Below are 13,966 nucleotides of genomic sequence, written 5' to 3' on the forward strand. Positions count from 1 at the left end.
GATACCAAAAAACACCCTTCACAAGGTTTTTTCTTAATATTATTGAATGAAGCAGAGCAGCCGCAGCTAGCCACACCCAGCCAGCCGCTGTGCAATGGAAACATACATTTTTATTTCGTTGCTCTGTGTCTTCTGTCAACTCGACACCGACAGGTTTTGTACACAGATTAATTGTTTCCCTTTGATCTCGCGTGTATCTTCTTGATTTTGAATATTTTGATTTATTTCTTCAGTAAAATTGTGTTTTTGTCCTAATGTTTAATTAATATGGCAGATATAAACAGTTTATTTGACTGCTTTGAAGAAACAGATGAAAATGTGGCCACCAAGAGTTTTCCCAATGTAAAGAAAGAAGAAACTCAAGTGTTAGTATAACCTCGATTCATATAGTAATTTTCATATAATTCGAATATTTCTAGATTTGTAATATGTTTATTAATATAGGACTGAAGAAACCGAAGCTGCTGGTACAGAGAAGTCCCAGGAATCAATTGAAGTTGAGTCACCAACCAAGAAGCGTCCACATGATGATGATGTTGAAGAAGTTACAAAAAAGCCGAAGTTTGAAGAGGAAGGCGATGAATTACTGGCTGATTTGAAGTAAGCACATACTTCATCTCGTTCATATTATCTGCTAGGAAATATTTAAAAGTACTACTAAGTTTTTATATGTTTGTATATTTAAAAAAAATAATTTCATTTATTTCCAGCCTAGAACTCCTTGATTCCCGCATAGTAATCCATACCCTAGAGACACATGAAGGCTGTACACATGAGGTGGCCATACCACCAAACCATGAGTACGCTCCTCTGGTACCAAACTCATCAGAACCCGCCAAGCAGTACAGCTTTATCTTAGATCCTTTTCAAAAGGAGGCTATCATGTGTATTGACAATATACAGTCAGTGCTGGTTTCTGCTCATACTTCAGCTGGTAAAACTGTTGTTGCAGAGTAAGTATTTCCATGTTTCAGAAATATCACTACTACTTTTAAGTCAATTTTTGTAACTGTTTCTATCATTATACAATAAAGTGTTTATATAAATAAATATCCTGATGATTTGATTTGATTGCAAACTCTCACAGGAAAAAGCCGTATGCTGAAATATAACACTTAACTTTTCCTGAAAATAGTTTTTTATAACTAACAAATAATTTAATTTGTCTATAAAGTACCTAATATGTAATAATAAAATGTGTATATCTTTCTTCATAGATATGCAATAGCACTGTCACTGAAAAACAAACAGCGAGTGATCTACACAACTCCCATCAAGGCACTGTCCAATCAGAAGTACCGGGAGTTTTCCGAGGAGTTCCATGATGTGGGTCTGATCACTGGAGATGTCACCATCAATCCATCAGCTTCTTGCCTTATCATGACTACAGAGGTGGGTAAATTTTTTATTGGAAATAAGGCTCTTCTAAAGAATGCTGGATATGCGAACTACACTGTCCTTGGCCTTCCTCATTCAAAAAAGTACTGAAATATTAGGGACAGTAATGTGTTATATTAGAAACTGTGTAAAATAATACAACCCTTTTTTAATATAATATTTTAATTACAGATTCTGAGAAACATGCTGTACAGAGGATCAGAGGTGATGAGAGAAGTGGGATGGGTGGTGTTTGACGAGATCCATTACATGAGAGACAAGGAGAGAGGAGTTGTGTGGGAAGGTAAATCTATTTGCATAATCTGTACAAACATAAAGTATGTAGCTGTAGACATAAGATAAATGAGGTGCAGTCCGGCCTCCCATGAACTATTTGGGTAGCCTTCCTAAGCCTAGATCACTATCAGTCACGCACAAAGAGTTGTGCACCGGACATAGCTTCACAATCAGGCCATACCCATTCTACTACTAACACCCCATACCTTTCCAGAGACCCTGATCCTGCTACCAGACAACGTGCACTACGTATTCCTCTCGGCCACCATCCCGAACGCCCGTCAGTTCGCGGAGTGGGTGTGTCGCCTGCACTCGCAGCCGTGCCACGTGGTGTACACGGAGTACCGCCCCACGCCGCTGCAGCACTACATATTCCCTGCAGGGGGTGATGGCATGCATCTCGTTGTTGATGAGAAGGTAAGCTGAACAGATTTTTTGGGCCGCAAGAAACAGCGAAAAACGGGTATTGCCCTTTATGCTTTATGCTAATCAAGCCCTTTCATTTGATACCACACAGGCATAGTTGGAAAAATATTATTTTTTCGATCATCACTTTATTCTGGAACCTGCATAAGATGCTGATTCTGCACTATACAGTCATAGTTTACATTTATTTATTTATCTGTATAGTCATGTACAACTTCTTCATGAATGTGTGTCGCCCACAGGGAATATTCAAAGAGGACAACTTCAACACGGCAATGACAGTCCTGGGCAACGCGGGCGACGCGGGCAAGGGCGACCAGCGCGGGCGCCGCGGCGGGTTCAAGGCCAACGCCGCGCAGACCAACATCTTCAACATTGTCAAGATGATCATGGAGAGGAACTTCGCGCCTGTCATCATATTCAGTTTTAGTAAGAAGGACTGCGAGGCGTACGCTATGCAGATGGCGAAATTGGACTTTAATACTAGTGAGTATGCGTTTGGTTATTTTTAGCAATGGTATGGTTTTCAGTGGATATTTAGGAGAATTTATCCTCCTCTTGAATCTGTCCTCTTGAACGTGAAACACAAAAAAATATATTATAGCATTGGTTTTCAAAAGATAGCTAGAATTTCCCTTTGCTTTATATTATTAATTGTGGCATTTTACAATTAATTATATTTGAAAAATAAAGCTCTACTTAATAAATAACATAGAGTCTAGTTTCATCCCTGGTTACATTGCTCACCAACCCTTCCTAACCAACAGTTGAAGAGAAGAAGCTCGTAGACGAAGTGTTCAACAACGCGATGGACGTGTTATCCGAAGAGGACCGCAAGTTGCCCCAAGTGGAGAATGTCATTCCATTACTGCGGCGAGGAATAGGCATCCATCACGGCGGGCTGCTGCCTATTTTGAAGGAAACTATCGAGATCTTGTTCGGCTTGGGGCTTATTAAGGTAATTTATAAGATTTTATGGGGCTTAACTATAAGGTCATTATATTATTGGGTATAGTTGACACAAGAATGATAAATTGTTTTTGTGTGTGCTAAAAATATTTTGTGATGGTTCCCTATAACTTTTTATGGACCAATACGGCGTTTTTGCAATTTTTTCATAGATTATTATTCCTTGGGCAATGAAGCAGAATACCAATCGTGATTATAGAAACCTCCAGTCTTGTGGGGCGCCCATGCTCTATAAACTTAAGCGCTGTATTTTGTTTTAGGTTTGAAGTAGGCCAGTTGTTATAAATTAGTATCTAATGTTGCAGGCTCTATTCGCCACGGAGACGTTCGCCATGGGGCTGAACATGCCCGCCAGGACCGTCGTGTTCACCAACTGCCAGAAATTCGACGGAAAAGACTTCAGATTTGTGAGTTTTCTTCTTTTATTATTGTGCTCTTTAGTTGATATTATTACGCTATTACGGGATCCTGAAAATGATATTGTTGGTATTATGTCTAGCAGTCGGTTATTGACTCACAAATATACGGCTGTGTATATATTTTTCCTTTCCTTGCTGTCTCCCTTGTTAGCGACACCTCGAGCCTCTATGCCTATGTGGTACCTACACTGATAAAATATTATCCCTGAGGTCCAAAATGGCGTTAAATCACACCATAACCACACAGTTTTGATTTAAGCTTCTCTTTTATTTTTATAATGTGCAATTATTAGTCCAGCTTATAAACGCATCTATTACCTCTCTCTCTATTTCTAAATATATATCTAATAAACGTATTTTCTTTCTTTCTCTCTAGATAACATCAGGCGAGTACATCCAGATGTCGGGGCGCGCGGGGCGGCGCGGGCTCGACGACAAGGGCATCGTCATCCTCATGATCGACCAGAAGGTCACGCCCGCCGTGGTCAAGGACATGGTGCAGGGGAAGGCTGATCCTATCAACTCGGCCTTCCATTTGACGTATAATATGGTGAGTTGTAGGCCGTTATTATAGGCTTATTGTGGCAAATGTGTAAATTTTGTGTTTCTTTTGCTTTATCGTAGAGTCTTGATTACATTACTATTCCCTCTCTCTCTCTATTGAAATCAGAAATTGAAGAATCTATTAATTGTTTTAGGTACTGAACCTTCTACGAGTTGAAGAAATAAATCCTGAATACATGCTCGAGAGAAGTTTCTTCCAGTTCCAGAATCAGGCTGCCATACCGGATTTAATTGACAGTACGTATCTTATTCACACTTATTTATTCTGTAAGTATTCATAAAATATTATATTGTGTTTCAAAACTCCAATGAAACAATGACCGATTATACCATTCTTTGCCGCAACTGTTGCCGTTACCAAATCCGATCTTATAGAATATAAAACCACCTAAACCTTTGCCCACAGAGGTGAAGTCCAAACAGAAGCTGTACGACGCTGTATCCGTGGAACAGGAGCACTCCATAGCTTCGTACTGCAGCACTCGCTCACAACTTCAACTGCTCGGCCAGCAGTTCCGCTCCTTCATCACGAAACCCCAGCACCTACAGCCATTCCTGCAGCCGGGTAGGCTGCTCAAGGTAATTAAATAGAGGTTGCGGCGCTGCTGTGATTGGTCGCTAGACGCGGTGTGCGTGGATGCAGCCAATCATAACGCCTGTCATAGTGTTGCAAGCGAGCCAACAGTTCTTCTCGTTCATCACGCGCCCGCAGCATTTGCAGCCGTTCCTGCAGCCGTTCCTGCAGCCAGACAGGCAGGAGACGCTGCAGGCTGCACACGTGGATGCAGCCAATTGTATTGCTGCAAGCGGGCCAGCAGTTCCGCTCGTTCATCACGCGCCCGCAGCATCTGCAGCAGGGTAGGCTGCTCAAGGTAATCAAATAAAGGTTGCCGCGCTGTGATTGGTCGCTGGACGCGGCTTGAGTGGATGTAACCAATGGTAGCGCGTAAACGTACACACACGAGATAGAGCGTGAATAGCACTACGTTTGCGTTTTCGCCGACTTAATTATTTTTCTCCTATAATTTATTGTGTCGATTTATAAACCATACACCATACTTACTATTTGTCTCTGAGCAATGAAAGTAGCCCTGTTTTAATTTACATAAGACTACTCACAATATTATTTAAACTCATTCCTAATCTATAAACCCACCCCACAGATCAAAACCGAGAAGCACGAGTACGACTGGGGCATCACTGTGAACTTCCGCCGCCAGATGCCCAAGGGCAAGAAGCGTGAGGAGGAGAACCCTCTGACTGCGGAGACGGTGTTGTTAGTCGATGTGTTGTTGCACGTGAAGAGAGGGACGGAAGATGACCCGGAGAAACGGGTGCCGTGTCCGCCGGGGGAGGTGAGTTGATGACTCGTACGTTTGTAAAGGGTGATCTGTTTGGGTATTTTGTTATAAAAGAAAACACAATAACACAATGAGGGGGTTTGTCAATATGCATGTTTATGGCCCTCGCACAAAGCGCAGTTTTAAAACAAGATTAAGAGTTTAGTAACCTGAATATTAGATTCCGAAGGGCAAAAAGCGTGAGGGAAAAAACGAGCTCACTTACCTGATAGTCAGTTTGTCTTATTTCACACAACGTTCGTAAAAGGGGGCTATTATAATGGGGTCTTTAATTGATTAAAGCACTAGTTTAGACTTTAGATTTTATAACGTATTATCTTTCCAGACAGGAGACGTAGAAGTGGTATCAGTGATCCACACACTCATAGACCAGATCAGCACTCTGCGAGTGTACTACCCTAAGGACTTGAACTCATCCGACAATAGGAAATCCGTACTAAAGACAATAAATGAAGTGAAGAAACGGTTTCCCGAAGGACCTCCGCTGCTGAACCCTATAAAGGATATGAAGATACAAGACAAAGTGTTTTTAGAATGCGTGGATAATATTAAACTCTTAGAAGAAAGGTGAGTGCGTTAGTCTGTAATACTCCATAATGTACACATACACAGCCATATACTTTCTTCACTTAGCCTCAATTTCTAATGATTACATTATTTTTGACATAGTTTTCTGCATAAGTGTACATACATTTATGTAGTCGTTGAAACAGGTTCCATCTCAATGTTAATAAATGGGGAGAAAAACTAAAAGCTAATAACAGATGGCGCCTTAGGCGACTGTGCCTATTTCCCTAGTTCTAATTGGTTGGTTCAGTCGCCAACAATGTAATTGGTTAGAACCAGAGACGCACACTCGCTGGTGCTGCCAAAGTTTCACTTGGTTTTCTTCCCTATTGTTGAGCAACTTATTATATTTTAATAATGTCAAATTTTAATTTCAGACTATACGCCCATCCCCTGCACACAGACAAAGCGCGGGGCGCCCTGCAGGCGGCCTACGAACGCAAACAGGAACTGCTGCAAGAACTCACCCTAGCCAAGTCCGAACTCAGGAAAGCCAAGAGTATACTGCAAATGGACGAACTGAAGAAGAGAAAAAGAGTACTGAGACGAATGGGATATTGTACGGCGACTGATGTCATTGAGTTGAAAGGAAGAATTGCGTGTGAATTGAGCAGGTAAGATCCATTATTTATCATCTATATTTGCATGGATGCCTCCGAAGCGATTCACGTCATATTGTTCTCAACTTATATAACGTCAATACCCTTATATAGTCCGGGCTTTCCTGCTCATCTTTCTAAGGGAAGCGTTTGAAATTGCACTGTGCGCTCGTACTTGACAGGGTTTTTTATTTATTATTTATTTATGCTTTTATAGCACAATTAACAAAAGTAGATGTACAATCAGGTGGACTTAATGCTAAGAGCATTCTCTACCAGTCAACAGGGTTCCATGGTTAATTCTGATCGGGAGGTATGTTGCTTGGTATGGTGCTAGCCTGGAGAGGTTGTTAAAGTTTGATTCGCCGAGTCTTCATTTCATCTATAGATCTCTCGGATTATAAGCAACTAGGGCTTCCTGTACAATGCATTGTAACCTCAACACGTCACTAACAAGTGACCTGGTTCGCAATTCCAGTGCGGACGAGCTCCTCCTAACCGAGTTGATCTTCAACGGTGTGTTCAACACCCTGTCCCCGGAGCAGAGCAAGCACTTGTCAGCTACTTCTGGTTTTTTACAAGAAGCTGCGTTATAACCTTAGCACCCCACTAATAATGTCCTAATGGGGAGGAAAACCCAAAACTAATTCCAGATGTCGCCACTGTCGAGTAGGGCCGATACCTCAGTTCTAATTAGTCGATTCAGTCGCCATTTTTTCTCCACAATAATGCTATTGGTCAGAACCTGAAAGGCACACTCGGTTGTGCTGCCACAGTTTCACTTGGTTTTCTTCCCCATTCCAGTGCGGACGAGCTCCTCCTAACCGAGCTCATCTTCAATGGTGTGTTCAACTCGCTGTCCCCGGAGCAGAGCGCCGCACTTCTTAGCTGCTGCTATAGAAATCAATATATTCTTAACTCCACTAATATGTGGAGGAAAACGCAAAACTAATTCCAGATGTCGCCACTATCTAGTAGGGCCGATTCCCCAGTTCTTATTAGTTGGTTCAGTCGCAATTATTTCTTCCAAAGTTTCACTTGGTTTTCTTCCCCATTCCAGTGCGGACGAGCTGCTCCTCACCGAGCTGATCTTCAACGGCGTGTTCAACTCGCTGTCGCCGGAGCAGAGCGCGGCGCTGGTGAGCTGCTTCGTGTGTGATGAGAACTCTAACCAGGCGCCAAATAGCGCGGCGGATTTGAAGACTGTGCTGAGGCAGTTGCAGGTTCGTGTTTAAGACTTAGGGTCGTGTACGGGCGATCTGTGTCTAGAAGGGTTTTTTACGTTTGACCTTTTTTAAACATTTTTAGATTTTATAGTAAGTAGCAAGTACCTAATACCTATACCATAAAGACAAGCATATTCAAATTATCGCCACGGTTATCTGATTTATCACAAAATATGAGACTGCTCTTTCCAAATATTCAAGTGATTGTCATTGTGTTGGATAAAACCATGCAATCCGATATTACCACTTCATAGATTTGACGTATTGTATTTGAATATGATTGAATTTTAAAGTGTAGAAATATGGTTTGCGTTAATTTATTTGGTTGCACAGGTGCCGTTATAAACTCAGCCCAACTATTTTACAGGAATACGCGCGGCGCATAGCCAAGGTGTCCATCGACGCTAAACTGGACCTGGATGAAGACGACTACGTGAACAAGTTCAAGCACACGCTGATGGACGTGGTGCTGGCGTGGGCCAAGGGCGCCTCCTTCCTGCAGATCTGCAAGATGACCGACGTGTTTGAGGGTTAGTACTGCAGTCTGTACGCGTCTTAAGGGTTCTGTATATAGCCGGCGGGACGGCAACGTGACGGTAGCATCTCACTGGGTGTCTTAATCAGCTCGTAACGTTACGGGTTGCGTGGAGTGTAACGCGACGCTGTGACGTCTCATATAAAAGTTTGGATATCTATCCAATATGGGTCTATGTAAGTCTCGAGCATGTAGAAGCTACAGCATTGACTCCTTGAGACGTCAAGCTGGACCTGCAGATCTGCAATCTTGCGAATCTGACCGACGTGTTAAAAGCTCAGTATGCGACGTGACGGCGACGCGGCGATTGCGTCACGCCGCGCGCCAATCCATGCGACATTTAATGCTAGCGTGAGGTGTCCTCACACTCATAACAACAGCGTGAGGCTGGCTTGGTGCGTGGCGACGCTGTGATGTCTCCTATGGAAGTCCATGATTCTTCGTCATCATGACCAATCCGTAATCGTCGATTCTAATGTTCAGTACATTGGCTTCTCCGAAGGAGCGCTACAACACTCTGTTCTAGGGTCTAGCGAGCTCTAGGGGTTGCCTGTTCGCACACCCACGCGCTTATTTCAATATCATCCACGCTACGAATAATCCCCCTGTCCCTTTTAATACACGTATAACCAGGCCTCCATCACTCTACGTACTTGCGCGTTATAACTGCTCGGTCAAGCTGCCCGGTCCCCGCGGTTCCCGTTTTTTGGCAAGTCACCCAAGTTTAACAAGTTTATTCTTTTGGGGTTGAGCACATTTTATTGTGCAGCACTTTTACTGCCAGTTTCTATATCTCTATCTATCCATAACTGGTAGTTACTTTCATACGATTTTGACATAATCAAAAGTAACAATCTTTCAAAATCGTATGAAAGTAACTGCCAGTTATAGATAGATAGAGTTATAGAAACTGGCAGTTAGTAATCTGTGGTATAACCACAGACGCCTTTTATTCTAGATTCTCCTAGTGTACATACTGCGCGTGTCAAAAACTAGTCAAAAGGTTGAGCGTTTCTCAACTTTGGTTCATACATACTTGTCTTGTATACCTAATAAATAGAAATGTAATAATCTATAGGTACTTAATGTTAAATTGACAACAAATGAATGCATGTAATGACTAAGTATTGACCTTATCAATAAATGATTCTATTCTATTCTATTCTCTGCGGGGGTGTCAGTACCTGCACCTGGCTCTCTCGAATGGAACCTTTGTGCATATCCCCAAGGTCTAAACTGCCTTCCTAAGCTTGGACCATTCCCCACCACGCTGGTCCACTGCGGGTTGGTGGGTTCACATATCTAGATGTGCTAAATCTAGATATGCAGGTTTCCTCACGATGTTTTCCTTCACCGTAAGAGCGATGGTATACATTGTACTTAAATTCAGAAAAGAACTCATTGGTACATGTCAGCGCCGGGATTCGAACCCGCATCTCTGGCGTGAGAAGCGGGCGCTTACCCGACTGAGCTACCATCGCTCTCAATCAATAAATGATTTGAATTTGAATATAATAGACGTCTGTGGGTATAACTAAGTAACCAACAACCACCAACCTAACACCACATAAATAACCCGCCATTTCCCCGTCAGGTTCAATAATCCGCTGCATGCGCCGCCTCGAGGAGGTGCTGCGACAGCTGTGCCAGGCCGCCAAGAACATCGGCAACGTGGACCTCGAGAACAAGTTCAGTGACGCCATCAAACTGCTCAAGAGGGACATCGTGTTTGCGGCCAGTCTCTACATGTAGTGGGAGAGATGTCGGGGTGATTGTAATGTATCTAATTACTTATTATATTTTTTAAACTGTATTTTTGGATGTTGTTTTTTTCTCCGGCCTGCTGGATTGACTCAAGTAGGGATAACCCGGTGGTTCTGTAAGAAATTCATCGACGAATACACGGGGAACATAGAAAAACAATGGAATAAAATAATTTGAGGCAAAATAATAGATACAATCACAATGTTATAAGAGAACTTTATTGTTGTAATTATGGTATATCTATAGCATGAACTGGCAAGTAACAAAAGAACAGTATTGACTAGAATTACACTAGAGAACCATGTTCACAGAGGTGGCAGAGCCCAAACATACACCTAGAATATCTTCAAAAACAATAACTAATCAAATTAACTAAACGGCCAACAGTGACGTCAAAATTCGATTTCGCTTAAATTTATTCTAAATTTTTCTTGAATTTTGATAATTAATTAATACCTAAAAGCTTTAACAAGGGAATGACCGACAGTGAGATTTATATTTAATAAATTCTAAAATTTAGCTTTCCACTTCCATAGAAAAATTTACACCGACAAATCTTAACAACGCACTTTTGAAATCACTGTTCCACACACCCGTAAAAAAATTATTGCACATACACGTCTTAACATAGAGGAAAATCACAATTTGAAGAAAACTATTCCTTAAACTATACTTTGTTTGGTGCCTGAATTGATATGTTTGAGAAATGAATACGAAACGTACTATTTGTCTAACTAATCCGCGTAACCGAAGGAAGAAACGTCTTGTGTCTATGTATAAATAACTCAATGACCGAACGAAACCCGAGTACAACACACCAGCCCCTTCTATACTAAGTATACGCTATGTTATTATCGCTTAATACTTAGACAATATAATAGTACACAATCCGCTCCCGACTGCTATGGAAGACTTGATGCTTACAGTAAGCACTTTCAATACTTGACCAGTCGATCGCTCATCACACTCTACACCATTAAAACAATACCTTACCGTATTATTTTACAAAATGTACACTTTCTGAAAGCTTTCCGCGACACCCCTGACGGCGATTATGTAAACTGTTACAACGATATGTGGTTATGAGACGACACTATTTTATTACTTGTCAAAGGCATCGTATAAATACAGTCTGGCTTACAAAAGTTACCGATTATACCTTTTGTAAGCGAGCGTAGAGCACTTTCTTCTAATGATTATTAAAAGTTATGTAGTTATTATGATAAAAGATATATTTCTAGGCTTGCTATTGCCCTTATATTTGTTTGTACATGAGGTGTAGGTCCCTTGTTAGGCCCGGCTATTGCTTGTGCGTGATATGGAACGAAACTTGAAAGACAGTGTTTGGCACTTGATATGTGTCGTTTTGTTTATTACTTTTTTTGTACTATTTCAAACGTTTATATACTCTATATATTTTTCTATTTACGGGACAATAGCACGCTAGAAGGTATGACTAGGTAATCCGATATGGTTTCCAAACTTATGGGTATGTTCCGAACGATTCTTAACATTCACATTTAGATTAGGTATAAACAATGTTTTAGTAATAAATTTCTTTTTAGACTTATATAATATGACACGACTACAAATAGAAATTAAGCCACAATGGAAGATAGCCATCACGGTCTAACTCAAACGACATACAAACGATTTAACACACAGTTCCAAATAAATTGAAATAAATGTCGATATTTAATTACTTTAACGACTTAATGTTAGCAACACCCCTTCTAATTCTTATAGGCCATTAATATATTTAAAATATTTACAATAAAAGAACATTAACTGTTTACAGTTTTCAAAATACAGCATTATTCGAAGATTAGGCGAAAAATGTACTAAGAACTAGAATGGAAATGCCACGGATTTAACTGTGTAATTCTCATTTGTTTCTTGGCTTCTGAATTTTGTGTGAAGAAACTTAAGTTACATTAAACAAAAAAGAATTGCACATTCAACACGTAGCGAGTATTTTGCGCCGGACAGAAAACCTTAAACATCCACGTGGTTCGACTAGATCCTTTATTTAGATTTAGAACTTTTTATATTTGTGGAGCATGTAATAAATCCCAGCATAAAGACTCCTTACTTTTGGTTATCACGGGTTGTGGTAATGTAATATTTAATCCCGATCCTGAAATAAGTTATTAATGGACTTATTATTATTTCACGATGATTTATCATTGTATATGCTTGCTCATGAAACTTTTTTATTATGTCTTATGATAAGCATTATTTCTGCTTCGAAAAGAGAGTACTTGTGAAATAAAGTACGGTAAAGGCGGATCATAGGTACTTACCATGTGAGTGGTTTAGGAAGTCTCTTAGTCAAGTTTATAATTAAAACTAGCGTGGCCTATACCGAGCCTTACGTACAGTCAGCAAAAGAGATATGTAGGAAGACTGTGTGAAACGACACCAAGATGCAATACAGTGCACACCACATTAAAAAGTAAATTGCCTAAAAATAAAACCGTCTTTATTTACATCTATGCAACTATTCAATAAATCTGCGATAGAATGTGTAATCGAGAAATAAATTTATAGGTTTAACATAGGTAAATTTTTCTAAAACAGTTTTTAATGTTATTTTTATTTTACATTAGTATTTGAATACCTATTAACATTTCCTATAGTTTGTTAAATTTTCAAGTGTGATAATTCTCAATTTAGATTTAACAAGATATTCATTACCTACCTATTTGTTTAATTTACGCAACTGTTGTTTATTAATACAATATGAAAGTGATAACTTAATCGAGAGGGGTAATATTTAGTTATTATCATAACCTAGTTCGGATAAACGTCCTGTCTCGAAACAAGATCAAAAGTTCATTTGGTCGGACCAAAACTTCAGTCGGTAAAATCGATTAAAATCTTCGAATTCACACTGCGCTAATGGGAGATGCGCCCTTTGAGTGACCTCACCGCAACTGTCCTCTACACACGACTCTTCATTATTTACCTCCGACCGTTAGTTGTGATAAACATCGAATGTAGAACAATACTCACTTTTTCAGTCCGTTCCCGCTTCGAGAATTCTAAATGGCTTCTAACTGTAGGCTATGCCTCGATAGCACGTCTTCTCGAATCGGGAACGTGCCGTAAACCGCTATACAAAAGACTGCCGATAAAAAACCCTACAATAAAAATATGTCGTGTTTCTTACTTAGTACGTTTATCACACGGTACGGTCAGAGCCGGGCTGGCCGGGTGGTTAGTGGGTGGTGGCGCCCCCTGGCAGTCACGTGGCGAGCAGCAGCCAGAGGGCCAGGGTGGCGAGGATAGCGTGCAGCGGCCGCAAGCTGTGCCCGCGCCCGCAAGACAGGATCTCAATCTCCTGTGGAAACAACGGCGGAGAATTTTGTAGGAAGGTGTAGATGGTGGATGGGCTTGTCAGAGACTTTATTTATTTATAGATAGATAGTGACAAACAGTCGTACATGATTTATCTGTAAACATAACTAGGTAGAATATTTTAGACCTATAGTCCCATAAATAAAGTAGTTATACAATAATAAGCTTAAAATCTAAAAGTACTTAAGTAATTTAGGCTTTAATTAATTAGAGAATTTTAAACCCTTTCACGTGCTACTTCATGTTCAATGGTACATGTCAGAGGCGGGATTTGAACTCGCATGTCTGGCGCGTACCCGACTCACATCTACATACAACCGCAATACATATGTAGGTACCAGGAGGTTAGCTTCCTACAAAACAAACTGCATCAAAATTGCTGCAGCCGTTCCCCCGTGACAGTAACTAAATTATTGTCTATTTTTTCAACACGAGTACTGAGTATGTTTCTTGCACTTTTCCAATATTGACAGACTGGGATGGGTCATTGTTAGGACCAATA

The 13,966-nt window shown here is 40.7% G+C and overlaps 2 protein-coding genes across 3 annotated transcripts in view; one reads left to right on the forward strand and one right to left on the reverse strand.

Moving 5' to 3' along the window:
* Positions 1-187: 187 nt before the first annotated feature.
* On the forward strand, positions 188-10,153 carry LOC105397558 (exosome RNA helicase MTR4). 2 transcript variants are annotated; one of them, XM_048633102.1, is made up of 18 exons: positions 189-365; positions 445-600; positions 711-953; positions 1,218-1,392; positions 1,570-1,681; positions 1,889-2,091; positions 2,343-2,586; positions 2,868-3,058; positions 3,375-3,476; positions 3,865-4,038; positions 4,187-4,289; positions 4,459-4,631; positions 5,216-5,407; positions 5,739-5,980; positions 6,358-6,594; positions 7,640-7,802; positions 8,173-8,335; positions 9,935-10,153. In XM_048633102.1, the coding sequence occupies exons 1-18, from the start codon at positions 268-270 to the stop codon at positions 10,090-10,092; spliced, it is 3,129 nt and encodes a 1,042-aa protein (XP_048489059.1). In that variant the 5' UTR covers positions 189-267; the 3' UTR covers positions 10,093-10,153. The 2 variants fall into 2 exon arrangements, with proteins under 2 accessions (XP_048489060.1, XP_048489059.1); XM_048633103.1 differs by lacking the exons at positions 7,640-7,802; positions 8,173-8,335; positions 9,935-10,153 and adding an exon at positions 7,058-7,181 and having other exon boundaries at positions 188-365.
* Positions 10,154-10,300: 147 nt separating this feature from the next.
* LOC105397547 (voltage-dependent calcium channel subunit alpha-2/delta-3) overlaps positions 10,301-13,966 on the reverse strand; it is a 56,527-nt gene continuing 52,861 nt past the window's right edge. Inside the window, exon 27 of the mRNA XM_048633280.1 lies at positions 10,301-13,447. Coding sequence (XP_048489237.1) covers positions 13,352-13,447 — 96 coding nt within the window. The 3' untranslated portion in view covers positions 10,301-13,351. The remainder of the gene's footprint in view (positions 13,448-13,966) is intronic.

This window comes from Plutella xylostella, chromosome 5, assembly GCF_932276165.1.
Source record: "Plutella xylostella chromosome 5, ilPluXylo3.1, whole genome shotgun sequence".
Taxonomy (NCBI): Eukaryota; Metazoa; Arthropoda; class Insecta; order Lepidoptera; family Plutellidae; genus Plutella; species Plutella xylostella.